The 20,582-nt window shown below is 25.4% G+C and overlaps 1 protein-coding gene across 1 annotated transcript in view; it reads left to right on the top strand.

Moving 5' to 3' along the window:
- Positions 1-4,227: 4,227 nt before the first annotated feature.
- Positions 4,228-20,582, top strand: part of LOC113367915 (dentin sialophosphoprotein-like) — a 41,117-nt gene continuing 24,762 nt past the window's right edge. The window contains exons 1-3 of the mRNA XM_026609488.1: positions 4,228-4,335; positions 4,669-4,701; positions 4,883-4,909. Of these exons, the coding sequence (XP_026465273.1) occupies positions 4,254-4,335; positions 4,669-4,701; positions 4,883-4,909 (142 nt within the window). The 5' untranslated portion in view covers positions 4,228-4,253. The remainder of the gene's footprint in view (positions 4,336-4,668; positions 4,702-4,882; positions 4,910-20,582) is intronic.

The following is a 20,582-nucleotide window of genomic DNA, read 5'->3' as shown; positions in this document are numbered from 1 at the left end:
ATAATTAATAAATTAATAACAAATATTTTCTTTTTTAGTATAAATTTTAAAAAGTTAAATATTTTTTACAATTACAATTGATGTTTATATTGTTATTCTAAAGAAATAAAAGTATAAATAATTGAATTGAAAATTGTTTATACTTATGTAAAATGTTATCAGCAATTAAATTTTTCATATCAGGGCTATATAAAATATTAAATAAATAAAAATAAAATAATCTTATGATGTTAAAAATAAATATATAAAATTTATATTTGGTAAATTTGTGTATCCTGCAGAGTTCGTTAAAAAAATATAAAATTACACTTCAAATTTCAAAAAAAGTTCTTGACCTATATACAATAATATAAATTATTTCTTTACGAATTTTAGATATAATAAATTCAATAATTTAAGACTGTAAATAAGTCTATGCGTCCTGTAGAGCTCTTCAAAAAATGCACTTTTGTCTCTAAATTCAATTTGAATTGAACACAATAATTCACATCTATAATTCTCTTTATATTATTAAATTTTAAATATAATATTTTTTAAGTATAAAATATTTATATGTGATGAATTCCATATTTAAGTTTGTATTTAGATCTGTGTATCCTGCAGAGCTCGTTAAATAATTATAAAATATTAACTCCAAATTTTGTATGAAAAAAAAACTTTTAAAATACTTAAAAAAACAATTTAAAAAACAATTTAAAATACTTAAAAAAAATCAATATAATAATTTTAGGACTGATAAATATATTTTATAAGTACTGAAAAATAATTTGTACATCCTGCAGAGCTCTTCAAAAATACCAAGTGTATTTTTCTTCAAAAATTAAAATTAAGAGAATATTTTGAAAATTTTAAGTGTCAAAGAAAATTTTAGTAAATAATAAAACTTTTGCTTTATGTAAATTTATACTGTACAATTAAAAATACCAAATAAATTTTTTGTTTTTGTTTTTCTTTAAAATTAAAAACCAAAATAAAATTTTAAACATTTTGAATGACGCACAAAATTAAAAATTAATTTTATAATAATATTTATATCAACCTTGTCCAAAGTTATATGCAAAAACAATTTATCGCACTCTAATAACAAATTATAAACAATCATAAACAAAATGAATTAAATCAGTCTAATATTATTAAACAAAATAAATCAAATCAGTCTAAGAATTTAACGACGACATTCAGAAAAATATTTTCAAGAAAAATGCTCACGAATAAAATTTCTTTTATAATTTTTTTGTGCTCGTTTTTAATTCTTAAATTAAATTGTTTAGAAAATGATGAAGAACCACCAAATCAAGGTAAAATATTAATAAATTTAATAATAATATAAACAATTTATGTTTTGTATTTTTTTTTAAATAAAATATTAAATTTAACAATAATATAAATAATTTATCTTTATTATTTTTTAGATTCAAAAGTTGAAAATTCTGCAAAAGATGTCCGAGATACCCAAACAAAATTTGCAACAGTTGTGGTCGAAAATCGTATAGGATTTTTTGAAAAGTGTGGTTGATTCTTTTGAAAATGCTCGTAAAAGTACTCAAAGGTTTTTCCGAAATGCTGGAAGAAGTATAAAGAATTTTTGGGAACGAAAATTTGGATAAATGTGAGAAAAGATACATACTTTGAAAATTTCGTAAGAGAAAAAATGTAACAAATCAAAATTATTTATTTCCAAAAAAAACAAAAATAATTTTTTTTCTCATATATTTTTCATTCATTTGAAAAATCTTATTTTTTATTTTAAAACAGAATTAAAATTATGAATACAAATTTAATTTTTTTAACTTAGTATAATTAATTTTGAAGAAATGTAAATAATATTTAATTATTAAGACCATTTTTCAAATGTCAAAATTATTTGTTTTAATTTATATATATATATATATATATATATATATATAAATATATTTATATATAAACTTTAATAAATAATTTAAATAAATAAAATTATTTATTACTATTACTTAGTTTTTCAAACGCATCAAGCTATTTTTCTAGTTTTATTTTCTTTTTTTTTCATATTATGTATTTATATTATGATTACTATTATTTAATAATATACTATATATTTTAATTTATAATCATTTCTAAATATTTTATAGCAAATTCTAGACTGAATATTCTAGTAAATAGAAACTGACACTCATTATATATTAAATATTACGTAATTTGATTATTGCAAAATAAATATATTTATTGCAAAATGTGGAAATTATATTAAATATATGTATTTAGTTTGTTTAACAGGGTTTAATAAATTTTAGTATATAAATTATAATAAAATTATTATTAATCAATGTGTATCAATTCTAATATCAGAAAAATAATATTCACATAATAATGTTAATTGTTACATATGAATTTTAGTACAATGAATTTTTTTTTTAATTTCAATAATTATTACAACTGTTAAATAATTAGCATCTAGTAATATTAATAAATAATAACATAAATTTAAATAAATAAAAGTGCAAAGGATAGAATTTACAAGAAAATAATATCCGTAATATGATGATTTAATATAAAATAGAAACAAATAATAATAAAAATAAAATTAATAAATAATATAAATAAAATTTCTGAATAATAAAATAATACTAAAAAAATAATAATGGAGTATTATAATGCAATATTAATAATGTATGAATGAAATAAAAAATTCAATAAATAAAAAAATAGAAAATTGACTAAAAATACAAATTTTAAAATATAGAAGAAAAAACAGTAAAAAATCAGAAAAAATAGGAAAAAAACAAAAAATACAAATGTAGAAAATGAAAAAATGTTAGATTAAAAAAAATAGTAATAAAATGACACATAGAAATTCAAAAATTAAATATAAAAAATATGTAAAATTAACGTGAGCAATTTAAAAAAATAATATAAATTATCGGATTCATAAACAAATTTTATTTATACTAAATCTCAAAATTGCAAAGACAAAATTTGATACAACTAATTATGTAATTATTTATTTAACTAATTTATATTTAACTAATTATGTGATGTTTAATAAATTAAAAATTAAAGTTCAATATTTAAAAAAATATATATCCTGTAATTTAAACTATTTTTGCACAATTTTGCTCAAGAAATAATAGTAATTGCAAAGAAAAAAATAATTTTTTTTTTTTTTTTTTTTTTTTTTTTTTTTAACTCATTTTATTTAGCAATCAGAAATACATTAAGATTCCTATGAGCTAAAATGACAATGTAAGAGCGAAGCCTAAGAAGAGCTCCAATGAGATCTTCTCAGTTTAACAATTGCTATAATAATTAAAATAATTTTTGACTAATATTTTAAAATTTTTGACAAAACTGATGTCCAAGATGCTAAAAAAATTTTTGTTTCTAATTTTGTTTGTAAAATATTTTTGTAATTTATTCAAAAAATTCAAAAAATGACCCAGGCTAAGCACGGTCTAAGCGACACTCTGGTACAAATGTTTAGCCAAGTGCGTTTAGATTGTTTACGTACTGGAGCACTTTTCCAATTTTGTGAAAACTATTGAAAAATGTGAAAATGCCGCCAAGCTAAGCACAGTATAAGTGAAAATGTCGCACACAATTATTTGCAAATGCGTTTAGACCGTGACTATACAGGCGCACTTTTTCAATTTTGTGCAAATTAGGAAACTATTTTTTTTAATTGAATTCGAAATGAAATGACGATTGTTAATGTTCTGGAGATAAATTGATTTATTTATAATTTACATTTGATTTGCTCAGATATAACAAGATAGCAAAAATAATGAATGTTACACAGTATTTGTAATAATATATTTGAAAACGTTTAAAATTTCTCGACTATTTCATTACGATACGGGAAGTTCCAGCAATTTGCCTTAAGGCACGATGCCATACACCCGACTTGTTAAATTTTTTATCTTTTACATATCCCTAGTTGGTTGCAAAATTTCCATCAATGCAATAACACCTATTACAAAAACAGTACCCATATGTTATGTTAATAACAAATTGTTGCAAATTGCGACAAAAAAAATGTGTTATATCAAGTTGACGCTAAAATCTAGAATTTGCGTCCGAATGTGTTGCAGCAATAATTTTGTTGACGTCAGCAATATTATGATTTTCATTCTGTAAATCCCTCGAAGAAGATTTTTCTCACTTTCGACAGTTGACTAAAGAGGCAGAAGAAGAATTATTAAGAAAGATATTACTGTGAATAGATATTTTGGTGTTGGAAGTTAGATTTTGGTGTGAAATTATTGGTGTTTTGGTAAATAATGAAACTTTTATTTGTGCTGCTGGTTTTTGTTAGTTGTGCTTTACCATGGGTTATTGGAGAAGGTCAACAACGAGTAGCAAGTAAATATTAGACCATTTCTTCTATATATCAATACTATAAGATTACCAATTACGTATTGATTTTACTATACGTTATGATAAGAGAGCAATGTTACCCAAGATCAATTTTTTATATATTTATTAAACTTATATTTACAATAACATTTTTGTTCAATTTTTGCAAATATTCAATAAAAGTCACCATATCTCATACAAGTACAGCAATTTATTTTTTAACAAAAAAAAACGTTTTATTTTAATACTATTAAGAAAGTAGATATTTATGGATTAAAATAGTTTATATGCTAAATATGATACATGTTGATATTAAAATGATATAATATTTTTATACAGTACCGACCCTTTCAACCACTACTACTACTAAAGGTAAGTACATCAAAGGTTTATTTATTTTTTGTAAATTACAGTTTTTATTATATATATATATCCTTCGTCCAAAAAATAAAAATTTAAGTTTATAATTTTTCTAGATATTTTGCCTTTGCTTGAAAGTCTTAACCAAAATCAGTATCAGTGAAGTTTGAATATTTTTTTTATTTTTTTACAGCACCAACAGTAAAGACAACAACTGAAGGTAAGTAATAAAATTTACTTTAAAATTTTATTTTATTCACTAAATAATAAAAGTGTATATAATTACAACAACTGATAAATTATTTAAACTATTTATGTCTGTCAAAAATAAATAAAAATATGATTAAACTAAATATTATATTGAATTAAACTTTAAATTAAATTGCTATATTATATTCTCAATAACTTGTTGAAAATTTAGATAAATGTTAGTTTGTTAAATAGTTAAATAGTCTAATAATTTACAATTTAATTAAAATTACATGAGACGTAATAAACTAAAATATATTACTTTAATTCTTGAATCATAAAAATTAGTATAATTAAAATTTATAAAATAAATATTTTCAAGAGACAACAACCGAACATGTAGAAACTTCTACAGCTTTATCATCAGGTTTAGCAGGTATTTGCTTTAAAATTAAATAAAATAACAACATTGTTTGCGATTTTTATATCAATTTCCAAAATATTTAGACTATGGAAACAATACCTTCCACATTCCGTCCGTTAATAGCACAGGTAATTAAATTTATATAAAAATTTCGTTAATTTATATCAGATGAAATATAAATTCTTACAAAATCACAAAAAATGGAATATTTATTTTAGTCGTTCTTTATTATTTTAAACCATTTTATCATATTATTAATAAAAATATTGTATATTTTTATAAATTAGGACCAGGAGAGCCTAAGTCTCAGACTTCGCCACCAGGTAAATTTATAATTTATATTGTCAAATTCATTTTATTGTTCATTTTGACTATAATTATTCAAACATTGCATTTTTATTAGTATAATTTGAAAAAAGTATTAAAATACATTATGTTGAAATAATAATTTGATATAATTGATTAATTTAATATAAAACTAGTTTTTTAGGTACTACAATTTATCTTAGTTATTTAATACATTAAACTATTAACTAAATATTAATAAATAGCAATTTGTAATATTAATTGTATTGTAATTTAGGTCCACCAGCACCCCCGTCTTCACAATCAGGTAAGTACAAGACTCGTATATTAAATATTGAGAAATAGTTAGTAACATATATTAAATAAAATTATTTAAAGTTATTAAACAACGTATTAAATAATTTTTTATGAATTAGGGGCACCAGGTTCTGACTCTTCGACTTCACAAACAGGTAAAAACAATTATATATTTATTATTTAGGATTGTAAAATTAATTTAAATACAATTAGATTTTATATTGTAAAATTAGATATAGAAAATTATTTATTATAATATGATCAATATTTTTCTACGTTTTTGTAATTTAGAGTCATCAGAAACAGAGGATTTGCCTTCCGACACAGGTTAATACTTAATTAATTTTACTATTAATGTTTTGAATATTTTGCGTTTTTATGATATTCGCTTCTATTTTCATGAAATTTTAAAAAAATGTTTAATTATAAAACTAGTTTTATTTTGTAAATTTAAATTTATTGGATTTAATAATCAACATGATACATTACTAATTATTGTTATTATTACTTTGATTTTTTTATGCTTTAGGATCATCGGGATCTGAGGATTCACCTCCAACAGGTAAATTTATAATTTTATATTAGATACCTTGGAATGAATATAATATTTTATATTAGTTATTATTCAAAACATTATGCTTATTATTTATTATATTATTATTAATATATTGAATATTTTTATAATTTAGGACCATCTACACCAAAGCTTGCATCTTCTACAGAATCATCTTCGCAATCAGGTAACAAACTAGCTGTAAGTGGAATTCTGTCTTAAGGCAATTAGGGCATCGTGCCTTGAGGCAAATTGCTGGAACTTCCCGTACCAAAAATTATTATTTTTTTAAAAACGATTAACGATTTTGAAAAAAAAATACTTCGAAAAAATAAGATTTTTGACAAACAATTAGACAAAAAATTACTTTTTTTCGAAAAAAAAAATTTTAATTTTTTTTTTTTTAAATTTTCTTTTTTTTGAAAAAAAATGTTTTCTCTATTTTGACATATTTTTGAAAGATCTAAACTTTTTTTCAAAGCAATCGTACTGCTTTAACTGCATAAAGACGAAATATCAAACAGCGTAAGCGCCCCGTCGACGTCTAACGCGTAAACATTGGTACGGAACCCATAGGAATGTAAACCAAAATTATACTTATTGTTAAAATCTCTATAAAATATCTGATAATTTGATGTGCATATGTCTAATGATCACTTTTGACCGCCAAATGGCATTTTTTTTTACTTTTTTTATTAGATCTCCGAAACCGCTAGACCTGCCTTTATGAAAATTTGATCGGTTCTTCGCCTTGTCAATACAAGTAAAATGTTTTTTGAATTATTAAAATCGGACGCTCCGTTCTCTTAAAAACTGAGTTACCGTTTTCGGCACTTTTTGCCCCGTATCTTCGGAACGGCTAGACCTGACTTTGCCAAAAACTAATCAGCACGTCTCCTTATCAATACGAATCGAATGTTTTTTGAATTATTCAAATCGGTTGATCGGTGTTCCCGAAATCGTCGACGAAAATTTGTATCCGCACATACATACACACACGCACACACACACACACACACACACACACACACACACACATACATCCATTTTTTCTAAGGTATGCCAAAATATTCAGAAACCTTTGAAACGTCGAGAAAAGTAAAAATTTTCATTTTCGATTTTTTTGCGATTACTATAACTTGCCCTACGGGAAGTTAAAAAAAAATTGTTTAAATAATTTAATCATTTTTATACTAATTTATTAAAAATGTAATAAATAATTATTGTTTATATCTTTTTGGAATACTTTTTATAATAAATATATTGTTTTTAATATTAATGTTTGAACATTACAGAATCATCTGAATCTGACGAGGAAGAAGAAGAAGAATCACTTGGTGCGTACTTTATAAGTAACCAAATTACAGAAAACAAAATAAAAAAAACACACACACGCATATATATATATATATATATATATATATATATATATTAATACAAATTAAGAAAACAAATCAAATTTATGTTACAGAAGAATCTTCTGAAGAAACATCACAGACTCCAACAACTTGTACGTAAATATTGCAACAAATAATCATACAATAAATTGTTAAATTTATAATCATATAATCCATCTATATTATAATTTAACTCATCAAATTTATATATTATATCTAATTGTAATATTTTTTAGTACCAGAAAGTGATCCTTCAAGTGGTTCCAGTTCTTCCTCGAGAGGATCATCTCCAGGTAAAATATGATTGATTTATTTTCAATTTGATTTAAATGATATAAAATGAAGAACAATTAACACATTTTAAAACAAATTAAATTTAATTAATATACTCTAATAAATTTGTATTTTAGAGGGACCTCCTGCATCACCACCAAGTGCCCCACCAAGTGTCCCACCTTCGGGTACGTAAATATTTAAATAAATCATTATACATTAAACTTTTACTTTTATATGAATTTGAAATAATTTTTATAGCACCAGAAAGTATTACAACAAGAGAATCAAGTGAATCTCCTACAGACAAATAATATTTGAAACTTTTATTATATTTAACCTTAAGCCAAATTGCCTTGATTTCTCAACATTTAATAGTTTATAGTTTATAGTTTATAGTTTATAGTTCGGTGAAAAGTCTCAGACATAAAGAAATTTCACCTCTAAACGATTTATTGTACGTTACATAATCATGAACATTACCACTCAACTTCTGAGTGACTTTGAACATGGGTAACGCGTATTTAAGCTGAAATATGAAAAAAACAAATCAAAAAATTAAATATATATATATATATATATATATATATATATATATATAATAAATAATAATAATCGATTCAATCAATAATTACGTATTTCATGAATGTACTATTTTAATTGGAATAGTAATTATCAAAAAAATATCAAATTTTTGGAAAATCAGAAACTATATTATGTAATAAATTATTATTACAACTTGTTACTTTTTTGCAGATAGCGATGATTCAGAAGAGTTATCATCAGAATCAGAAGAATCTAGATCTCCAGGTAAGTACATACCATCAATATCCAAAATAATTTAGACAAATCTATGGTGTTTTAAAATATTGTTTCCAATTTGTCATCACTAAAAATTATGGCACATCAGGAATTTTATCATACAAAAAACTTAACATATTATTATAAATTTACAGGTGCATTGTTGTCACCACCAGAATCAGAAGAATCATCTGAACCTTCAGGTAAATATAAACATAAACCTGCTCAAAATATTTTTAACAAAATTATCAATTGTGAGACGTTGCTATTTTAAATTTTTTGTAATTCCTGCATTAACCATGTCCAAATTTGAATAAGAATGAGTAGTATTAGAAGCATAGGAAACTAAAAACCAAAATATAATAGGAATTAAGGATAGTAAGAATTTAGCATTAATATAGTTTGCAATATATGTTTGTCTATATTAATATTTTTTGGTATATTTTTTTTAGAAGAATCGGCATCATCAGAACCAGGAGATGAACCATCTGAACCATCTGAACCATCTGATGGTAAGTTTGAACTATTTTTGACCAAGGTATATTTAGGAAATCCATAGATTTACTAATAAAAATTTACTAATTGAATTTCTGAGTTATCTTCAACCTTTTCTAGATATTTTTAGCAAATTAGTCATAATAATATATCTTTTAATCATAAACAAGTCTAGTATAATTTTATTCCACAAACTCCTAATATTAAACCAAATTTTTTATAGAATCTAGCTTGTCTCCAAGTAGTGAAGAAATTTCTGAGAGCGGATATTCATCCAGCAGTGAATCAGGTACTTTTTAAGGAAAAAAACAGATATAAATTATTTATCAAGTAATCTTAAAAATGAAACTAATAAAATAAATATTTAGACGATTACGATTCCTGGGGAAGTGGATTATTTGGCAGCTCATATTCTTCCAGCAGCGAATCTTCATCTTCAGGTAATAAAAGCAAAATTTATAACTATAGGGTCCGTCAGATAACTTTTTTTTTTTTGAAAATGCTATATATAAACTACTGAATATTTTTTCAATCTAAATCTTTTCTATTTAAAAGTGCAATCCTTCTGGTAAATAATCGAAAATAATTTCATTGAAACAGCTGTTTAACTTTCAAATAGCTGGCAAAAAATTCTAAATTGCTGCCAATAAAGAAAAGTTATATGGCAGACCCTTTACTTCTACTTTTCAGTCATCGTGTAATGTCTGATAATTTGTCTTCATGCTTCTTGGTAACATTTTGTATTTACTTCTACTTAATTCTCTTTGCTAACTTTAATTTTCAATATATTTTTTTTTTTAGATTCTAGTGACTTATGGTGGAGGAAACCTTGGTACAGGTCACCATCATCATCATCAAGTAGTTCTTCATCTTCAGGTAACATTTGCAAAATTACCGAATACCTTTTCATCTACATCTTAATTTTTACCAACTTTGATTTTAATAATTATTCTTGTTTTTTTTAGATTCGAAACCATGGAGGAGAAAGTATTGGGACAGCTCATCATCATCATCAAGTAGCGATTCATCTTCTTCAGGTAAAATTTGCCAAAAATCGTTAAAGACATTCAACAACTATAGTTGAATTTAACATTCTGTATTACCAGTCCTTCCAAAAATCGATATTATATAGGATTTACCAATTTTTACCATTTTTTTAGACAACAGAAGGCATAGAAGATATTGGGACAGTAGTTCATCATCTAGTAGCTCATCATCATCTTCAGGTAAACCTGGCAAAACATTTTAAAACACTCTTAAATAATATTTAAGATAAAGATATAAATTAATTTTTTTAGATGACAGAAAACATAGGAGGAGAATTTGGGACAAGAGCTCATCATCATCCAGTAGCGAATCTTCAGGTAAATTTTAAATTTACTAGTCAATATCCTTCTGGCAAACTTTATTTGGTATCTTCCATATATTTTTTTAGGATCATGGAGGAGAAGACCTTGGGACGATTCGTCATCATCCTTTAGCGATTCATCATATTCAGGTAAAATTGGTAAATGAAACTTTAGTAGTCACAAAAATATGGATTTGTAAATTTTTATCCTTTTGTATTTTTTTTTAGACTATAGTGACTATAGCTTGCCTTGGGGCAGCAGTTCTATGTCATCCAGTAGTGATTCGTCATCTTCAGGTAAAATTACTGGCAAAATAAAAATGCTTTCTTTAAGGGGCACAACTAGTGTGAAATTTTCAAAAAGTCGAATTTTTAATTTCTCCATATTTCGATAGGTTATATCTTTAAAGATAACATACCGAAATTTTAAATCGATCTCTTAAATAGTTTTTGAGTCACAGCCATTTAAAGAGTATATATGTAGTATATAGTATAACGATAATTTTATCACTAAACGCGTTTTTCTAGAAACAGCATTTTCCGAATTGGCTGCAGCGATTACTCTAAAACAAATGATCCGATCACTATCAATTTTTTTACATGTCCTATATATAGTTCTCCGTAAAATGAACTATCGATTTTTTAATCGGATCTAAAATCGAATTTTGGCAGTCCAAAAACGACCAAAATTTTGGGTAAAACTCGACTTTTTTTTAAAAACGCCGTCATTTTGTCAATTTTTGATTTTCTTTCTTTATCGTAGTTTATTTTACAGACAATATTATCTAGTTCAACGAGATTTTTTTTTTTAAATTTCATCTACGTAGAAGGCCAGAATCACTGCAGCAGTGAAGGGCCGTTTTTTTGTCGCGTCGTTGGAGATCTACGATAACTAAAAAAATATTTAATTTTTTTCTTTAAAAATTTCACTATGTATTCTTAAAACGTGTATAAATATATTCCTAAAATTTTGAAATGATTGATATAGTAGTTTTTTTAATATAAATTCCCAAAAATCACCTTTTTTTAGGCCGTTACACTAGTTGTGCCCCTTAAAATTACTACGTTTATTTTAGATGTTACTTGTTTCGCTTTTCTGGAGCAACAGAAATAATTTTACACATTTTTACATAAACAGAAATATAAGATTAGGGATACATAGCTATAGTAGGGTAACACTATTGCCAATATTACTAATTTTGTCCAATTACTAAAAGTTTCTTGTCTTCTTGTTAACATTATTTTGGAAAATTTGTTTGAAACTTTACTGTTTTTGTTTAGGTTCCAGTGACTATTATGAATACTACGACAGCTCATTATCATCAAGTAGTGGATCTTTATCCTCAGGTATCATTGCCAAAAACATAATAATCATAAATTTATTTTTAAGATCAATTTCCTGAACATGGATTGGCTAATATTTATTGTTTTTGACAGATTACAACTATTATGATTCCAGTGATTCGTCAAGTAGTGGATCATTAGGTAATATCACAAAAAATCTAGGTTTTCTTTGCCACCAGTTTTGACTTTTTGTTATTTTTAGGTTGGGACAGCTTCTCATCTAGTAGTGGACCATCAGGTAAAATCATTAACAAACGATGAAGTACAGATATTTTCCTTGATATTTTATAAAAACAACATCAAGCTTTGATTTCAATCATTTTTTATGTTGTTTTTAGATTCTAGTGACTACTGGAGTGATGAATCATGGGATAGTTCCTTATCCAGTAGTGGATTATCAGGTAAATTTCAAAACAAACCCATATTGTCTTTGTCATTTGAAAAAAAAACACATTTGTTTTGACTTGCTCATTAGGGTCGTCCTTAACAAGGACATTTTCGAATTTCTTTGCTCCCAAGTACGCAATTGCTTCCAAATCAATAAAAGATGATTCTCTAATAGTATTAGCTCTTTATATAAATATTCAGATAGAGCGCACAATAATTAAAAGTTTCATATATTTATTATTAACATACGTCATTAAGTAAATTCTTGCGCCATCTGTGCGCCACTCAAATATTATGAAACATAAGAATAGTTATAAACCACTTAACCTCTAATGTTCTATATCTATTCATCATGGCAACAAGATTAATTTTGCAGCAAAATATTTATTTAATTGGTGATGTTGAGACTGAAATTATTATCTTGATTCCATGCTGAATAGATATTATAGAACAGACCACATGGAATTAATTAGAGGTTAAGTGGTTTATAAATATTTTTTTGTATCATAATATTTGAGTGGCGCACAGATGGCGCACGAATTTACTTAATGACACATGTTAGTAACAAATATATGAGACTTTTATTGTGCGCTATATCTAAATGTTTATATAAAGAGCTAATACTATTAGAGAATCATTTTTTATTGATTTGGAAGCAATTGCGCCTTTGCGAGCATAGAAATTCGAAAATGTCCTTGTTAAACACCACCCTATTGCTCATATTTGATTTTGTCTTCAGATTCCAGTGATTATTGGAGCGATGAATGGGATAGTTCCTATAGTGGATCATCAGGTAAATATCAATTAAAAATCAACTTTATTTTTACCAATTGATAATAACCAATACCAGCTTTGACTCTGTTTATTTTCTATGTTCTCTTTAGACTCAAGTGGATCCTGGATTGGAGATAGCTCTTTATCCTCTAGTGGATCTTCAGGTAAAAATCATAAAAAACAACAAGTTATTTTTATTTGGCCTCTAGTTGAAAAGAATCATCAAAAATAATATATTTTAACACATCCTCATGAGGTCTATGTCACAACTCATCATAATTGATTGTTACACCAATTGAAAAACAATCAGAATCTTTGACATCTATATTAATAGTTAACTTCAATATATAAATATAATCTTTGGTTTTGTAAATTTTTTATGATTTATCCAGAATATAGTGGATCTGAAAGTAATTCTTGGGATAGTTCCTTATCTCATAGTGGATCTTTAGGTAAATCACCAAAAATCAACAAAAATTCATACATAATTACTAACTTATTGATAGAGATTATCATAAACTTTGGTTGTGGTAACTTTTTACCTTAGATTATAGTAAATCTTGGGAGAGCATCTTATACAAAAGCAAATTATCAGATAGTATCCTTGAAGAAACTGTCAAAATATCTCTGTACGGTTTTTATAATTTTTATATATTTTTTCTTGATTCTTGTAACTCCTTGGGTGAAAACTCACTCGAGGAGTTTCAGTAATATCTAGAAATCTTGATCTAAATTTAGATTTGGTTTTACCAGTTGTTGAAAATGATTACATACAAGAGTTTAGGAAATTCCTAATAAATCTCAGCACTATTAATTTTGGTAATTTAAAATATTTTTTCACAGATTCCAGTGGAATTTGGGGAGGACGTAAACCAGACTACTACTGGCCAAATAGTGAATCATCGGGTAACATTAAAAGAAAATGATGTAAAATTTGGCTTCATTTAAATTTTAGTTAAACAGTTGAGACTCTTATATTTTTTGCAGATTCTAGCGAGTCTTCATTGGTCAGTAGCTACTCGTCAGAGAGTAGTTCATCAGGTAATATTCTATCACTATGTAAAAATTGTTTTTTTTTCCTAAGTGATAAAAATGATCAACATGATAGACCAAAAATTTTTTTCCAGGTTCTAAGGACTACCCAGTGAATATTTGGGACAGATTCTTGCCACCTAGTGAATTATCAGGTAACATCCAAAAAGAACTTGATCTAGATTTTTTTCACGTCACCAGTTAATAAAAATATTTATAAAAATTAGTTTTAACTATTATTTATCATTTTTATCTTTTTTTTAGATTTAAGTGCCCAATCGGGAACAGGTTCTGGCAGTTTACACTCTTATGAACCATTATCAGGTAATAACCAAACTTTTACTAAATCAGTTTGTAAAAAATAGTACTATTAATTTTTGATAATGTTTCTAAATTCTTACAGATTCTAGTAGCAGTTTCTCGTCCAGTAGCTCATCATCAGGTAATATAAAAAATCAATCCAAAACACTTAAGACAAGTAGACTCAATTTTATAAAATTATCTAATTTTTTGGAATCAACCTGTATACTACTTTTAATTTTTATTATTTAATCAACACTTGTCAAAATATAATTCCTTGTTTATGTCCATAAAATACTTTGTTTTAACTGTCTTTCATACTTTTTATTTCTAGATTCTAGTTGGAGCTTATCGTCTCTTGGATCATCAGGTAAAATCCATAAAAAATCACCCAACATTTACAAAAGTTTTACAAAATATTCATTTTTCATTTTAAATCAGATTTTTTCAAATCTCTGGTCAATTTCCATGAAAAATGATCATCAATTTTAAAAAATTGTCTAATTTTCATTAATCAACCAATAGAGGTCCAAGAGAATTTACTATTCGGTTAGATCGGGTGAAACTAGATAAAATTTACAGCATTTATAGGGAACACAGGTGTTTCATTCTTAAACTATAGTCTTTATGACAGCTTCTTATCTAGTAGTGGATCATCAAATAAAATCCTTAAACAAAACTCATCAAAATTATTCTATTTGGTAAAACCCATCAAATAAACTATTTTATATCATTATTTTTAGACTCAAGTGAATCCTGGAGCAGTAAATCTTGGGACAGCTCCTTTTCATCCAGTTCTGGATCATCAGGTAAGTCTTAGAAAGAAAAACTTCCACCAACTCCTAAATTTCGTTAAATCAGGTACTAATTTCTATATTTTTTTAATCAAATAGATTTTAGTGATGACTACTACTACGACAGTTTGTCTTCTAGCAGCAGTAGTTCAGGTAAATTGCCAAAAATTGATAAAAATTTACCAAAAGTTGATAAAAGTCAACCAGTTTTGATAAAAATTGATCAAAATATAATAGAAATTAATGTTAATAGAAAACAACTAAATTTTGATAGCAATAAACTAAAATTAACCAAACTTGTTGGAAAAAAACTTGACAAAATTTACTTTATGAAGATTAACTAAAACGTGGCAGAAATCAACAAAATCTTGATAGAAATCAACTAAAATTTACACAATTTAACTATAAATTGCGTAAAAGTCAATCCAGTCTTGTCAAAAAATTATCAGTAATGATAAAAATCAACCAACACTTTATAAAAATCTAATAAAACTATATAGTTTCACCAGAACTTGATAAAAATCCGTCAAAATTTGGTAAAATCTAACCAAAAACTTGATACACTACTAAAATTTAGCACAAAAATTGACCAATTGGTTCGATTTATATAATATAACAATTGTTTACTAATGAAATCAATCACAACTTCATCAAACTGAATAAAACTATATAGTTTCACCAGAACTTGATAAAATCCATCAAAATTTTTGTAAAAATCAACAAAAACTTAATACAATACTAAAATGCATTCCAAAGGTCGACCAATTGGTTTAGTTTTTATAAATTAACAATTGTTCACTAAGAAAATCAATCACAACTTCATCAAACCAAATAAAACCATATAATTTCACCAGAACTTAGTAAAAATCCATCAAAATTTTGTAAAAATCAACCAAAACTTGATACAATACTAAAATTCACTTCGAAATATGACTAATTGGTTCGATTTATATAATATAACAATTGTTCACTAATGAAATCAATCACAACTTTATCAAACCAAATAAAACTATATAGTTTCACCAGAACTTGGTAAAAATCCATCAAAATTTGGTAAAAGCCAACCAAAATTTGATACACAACTAAAATTCACTTCAAAAGTTGACCAATTGATGCAGTTTATATTACGTAACACTTGTTCACTAATAAAATTATTTTTTGATCCTTAGGTTCATCATCATCATCATCATCCTCATCAGAATACTATGATCCAGATTATCCAGTTTATATTCCAATAGGTAATTAACTAACAAAATAACTAAAATAAGTATCAGTTTTAGTAAAAAATAATATAATAACACTTTATGACAGAACTTAATATAAAACTCATGTCTTGGAATCAAGTTTTTTATATAAATTTTGAATTTAAATACTAATAACAATCAAAAGAGTTCAGAAATTTTGGAGTTAAATACATGCACTGCCTCTTCTTTTGTAAATTTATTTATAGCAATAATAATTTCTAATATTTTTCTTCCAAAATTTGATGCATCAAACTGTCAGTTATTTATTTATTTTAAAAAATTATAATATTTATTACTTTATCCTTACTTTTATGATTTTTTTAGATGACATCTATCCAAGTTCTTCAAGTAGTTCTTCATCGAGTAGTTCTTCGTCTTCAAGTAGTTCTTCCTCATCAAGTAGTTCTTCCTCATCGAGTAGTTCGTCTTCAGATTCATCTTGTGAAGGTATTTACAAAGTTTTTGTAAAATTTATATTTTATATATTATAAATACTATTTGTTTATGATATTAAAAATATCTGAAAAAAATCCGTGCAGATTCCAGCGAAGAAAAACATCCGGAATGCAGACCTGAGTATTGTCCATACCACGATGAAGGTAAGAATCATATTATATATATATATATATATATATATATATTATTATACGTGTATATATATATATATATATATATATTATTATACGTGTATATATATATATATATATATATACAATTATATTAAAAAGTTTTTTAATAAACTCTTTATTTATTTATTTACTGTCGACGTTTCGGAACTAGGTACGTTCCATCTTCAGGACATCTGTCAAGAAACATGATCTTGATAAGATTTAAGCAAACAATATGTTTAAGAAAAGAAAATGGATTTTTTAATTAAAAAAATAGTTGAAAAAATAATGTACAGAAACATGATAATATGATCAAAATGAAAATAATTAAAATAAATGAGTGGATTATATAACAGGATATTAAAAATGATAAAAAATGTTGAAAGTTTTGGAAAGTTTTAAGAAAAAGTTAATGACAAAATTGAATTAATTACCTGTATGTTTGAATATACGTTAGAACTTTTTTCACTAAAAAAGATTTTATCAAAAAATGAATTTATGATTTACTTTTCAGCCGAATAGGTAAATTTTGTAAATCAAAATTACTATAAGTTCTGTCTTATTTAAAATTATTATTTGAAAACCAAACAATATTTTTCTCTCGATGTTATGAGATCGGCTGTTTGTAATGAACTGATTCTAAGTCACACGTGCGACGTGCACTACTTGAAGACTGTAAGGATGTGTGTGTGAGTGTGTTTTTATATGTGAGGATGTAAATACTTAAATTATTGATCTTGAATGGAAGTCGATATTAATTGCTTGTCAAAAAATGTAAAAAAATTAAATAATAATCATGTAATAAGTTGTGATCTGATCCAATGTTAGCACTATTAGAAACGTTCATAAGAATAAGACAACTTTCCGAAAATATTCCCCTAAAGATGCAATATATATATATATATATATATATATATATATATATATATTTAGTAATATATATCAAAATAGACAAATGTAAATTATGATTTTCAACATAATTTTCATTCTTTTGCAGATTATCCATATGAATATGAAGATCCAATTTATGATGATGAATATTATCCACATCCAGATGATAGTGGTAAATATATATATATATATATATATATATATATATATATATATATATATACATATCTTATATAGTGTTAAAGCTTGTCTAATTTATTTTGTAGTATATTTTAAATATTTTGTATATTTTGTTTAGATGAATGGTCTTCCTCCTCCTCCTCCAGTAGCAGTAGTAGTTCTTCATCTTCATCTTCATCCAGTGAAGAACATCGTCACAAACACCGAAAACCAGGTAAAAAATTAAACTAGTGGTATATGGCATCGTGCATTAAGGCAAATTGCTGGAACTTCCCGTACCGTAATGAAGTATTCGAGAAATTTTGAACGTTTTCTTATTACAAATACTGTCGTAACTTTCATTATTTTTGCTATCTTATTATATCTGAGCAAATCAAATGTAAATCATAAATCAATTTATCTCTAGAACATTAACAATCGTCATTTCATTTCGAATTGAATTTCAAAAAAAATAGTTGCCTAATTTACACAAAATTGAATAAGTGCTCCCGTATAGTCACAGTCTAAACGCACTTGCAAATTATTCTGTGCGACATTTTCACTTATACTGTGCTTAGCTTGGCGGCATTTTCACATTTTTCAATAGTTTTCACAAAATCGGAAAAGTGCTCCAGTACACAAACAGTCTAAACGCACTTGGGTAAACATTTGTACCAGAGTGGCGCTTAGACTGTGCTTAGTCCGGGTAATTTTTTGAATTTTTAAACCAAAATTACAAAAATATTTTATGGAAAATAAAAAAAATGTAATAATTTTTTATCCTCAATATTTTAAAAATAAGACAAAATCTTTAACAAAAAATATTAGGAAGGACTTGCAAAAATAAGAAACTTAGAAGAAAATTAGGAAGTGGATTTTTTTTATTATTCTAACTGGTTTTTGTAGTTTATGATGAAGTTCTATGAATTTTAGTGAATTTTTTTGGAAAAAAATAAGGCAGGATTTTTAAAACCTATAAACTGTGTTTCAAAACAATTTGTGTAGAATCTTTAAAACAAGGAGCATTTAATAGGATTATCTTAAACAGACATAGTTTAAGTCAAAATCATAAAATTCGACCGAGTTGTCTTGAAAATTTTTAAAATATTAATTATTGGCGAAATACTAGAAGTATCAAGAAGTAGGAAAATTTTGGACGGAACCATTTCATCAAGACTTATGTATATCAATTTTAACAAATAAGATTTGTACTCTAAAAAAAATACGTAAAATTATAACTATTAGAAACGTTGACCAGATTTGCTGTAAAATGTTCTAATTCTGGACAAAGTCTTTAAATTAGACATTGGGCATAAGACTGTGACAATACGGGAGCACTTTTTCAATTTGGTGTAAATTAGGCAACTTTCAATTTTTTTTGAAATTGAATTCGAAATGAAATGACGATTGTTAATGTTCTGGAAATAAATTTAATTATGATTTACATTTGATTTGCTCAGATATAGCAAAAATAATGAAGGTTACAGTATTTGTAATAATATATTTGAAAACGTTTAAAATTTCTCGAATATTTCATTACGGTACGGGAAGTTCCAGCAATTTGCATTAAGGCACGATGCCATACACCACCAGTTTTGATAAATTTTACCAAACTTGTAAATTAGTTCTTCTAGCACATTTTTAACTAGGAATAAACAAATTTCACCAATTTTGGTCATTTTAGGACATTACCACAGTGATTCCTCAAGTGGATATTGGTCTTCAGATGAATTCCACGATTTCTCAGGTAATTTTATCAAATTTTGTGAGTTTATCTACTGATATAGATATTCCACTGTTACAGCAATATTTATATCACTTTATAACAATATTATAGTTTTTTCTGTTATTAACTATTTAAATTTTTTCAAGACTCTTCTAGTTCATCTTCCAGCAGCGAATCTGATGAACATTATTATGACTATTGGCATATTCCAGGTAGATTAGAACAAATCATCACTTTCTAGATAATTTGATTATAAAATCGATATTTTTGTCATTTTATGTATAACTTGATATTAAAATTAATACTTTTGCAGGATGGCATAGTTCTTCATCCTCAAGTTCTTCGTCCTCATCAAGTTCTGAAGAATATCCAACTTATGACTCCAGCATTTCAGGTAATTCCATTGAAAAATATCAGTTTTTTTTAAAACTAGCTGTAAGTGGAATTCTGTCTTAAGGCAATTAAGGCATCGTGCCTTAAGGCAAATTGCTGGAACTTCCCGTACCAAAAATTATTATTTTTTTAAAAACAATTAACATTTTTGAAAAAAA

Source organism: Ctenocephalides felis, unplaced genomic scaffold (assembly GCF_003426905.1).
Source record: "Ctenocephalides felis isolate EL2017-DRISC unplaced genomic scaffold, ASM342690v1 CF-g0.4_SCAFFOLD_01170, whole genome shotgun sequence".
NCBI classification, from domain to species: Eukaryota; Metazoa; Arthropoda; class Insecta; order Siphonaptera; family Pulicidae; genus Ctenocephalides; species Ctenocephalides felis.
The sequence above is the reverse complement of the archived record's forward strand: the minus strand, read 5'-3'. Positions and strand labels throughout refer to the sequence as shown.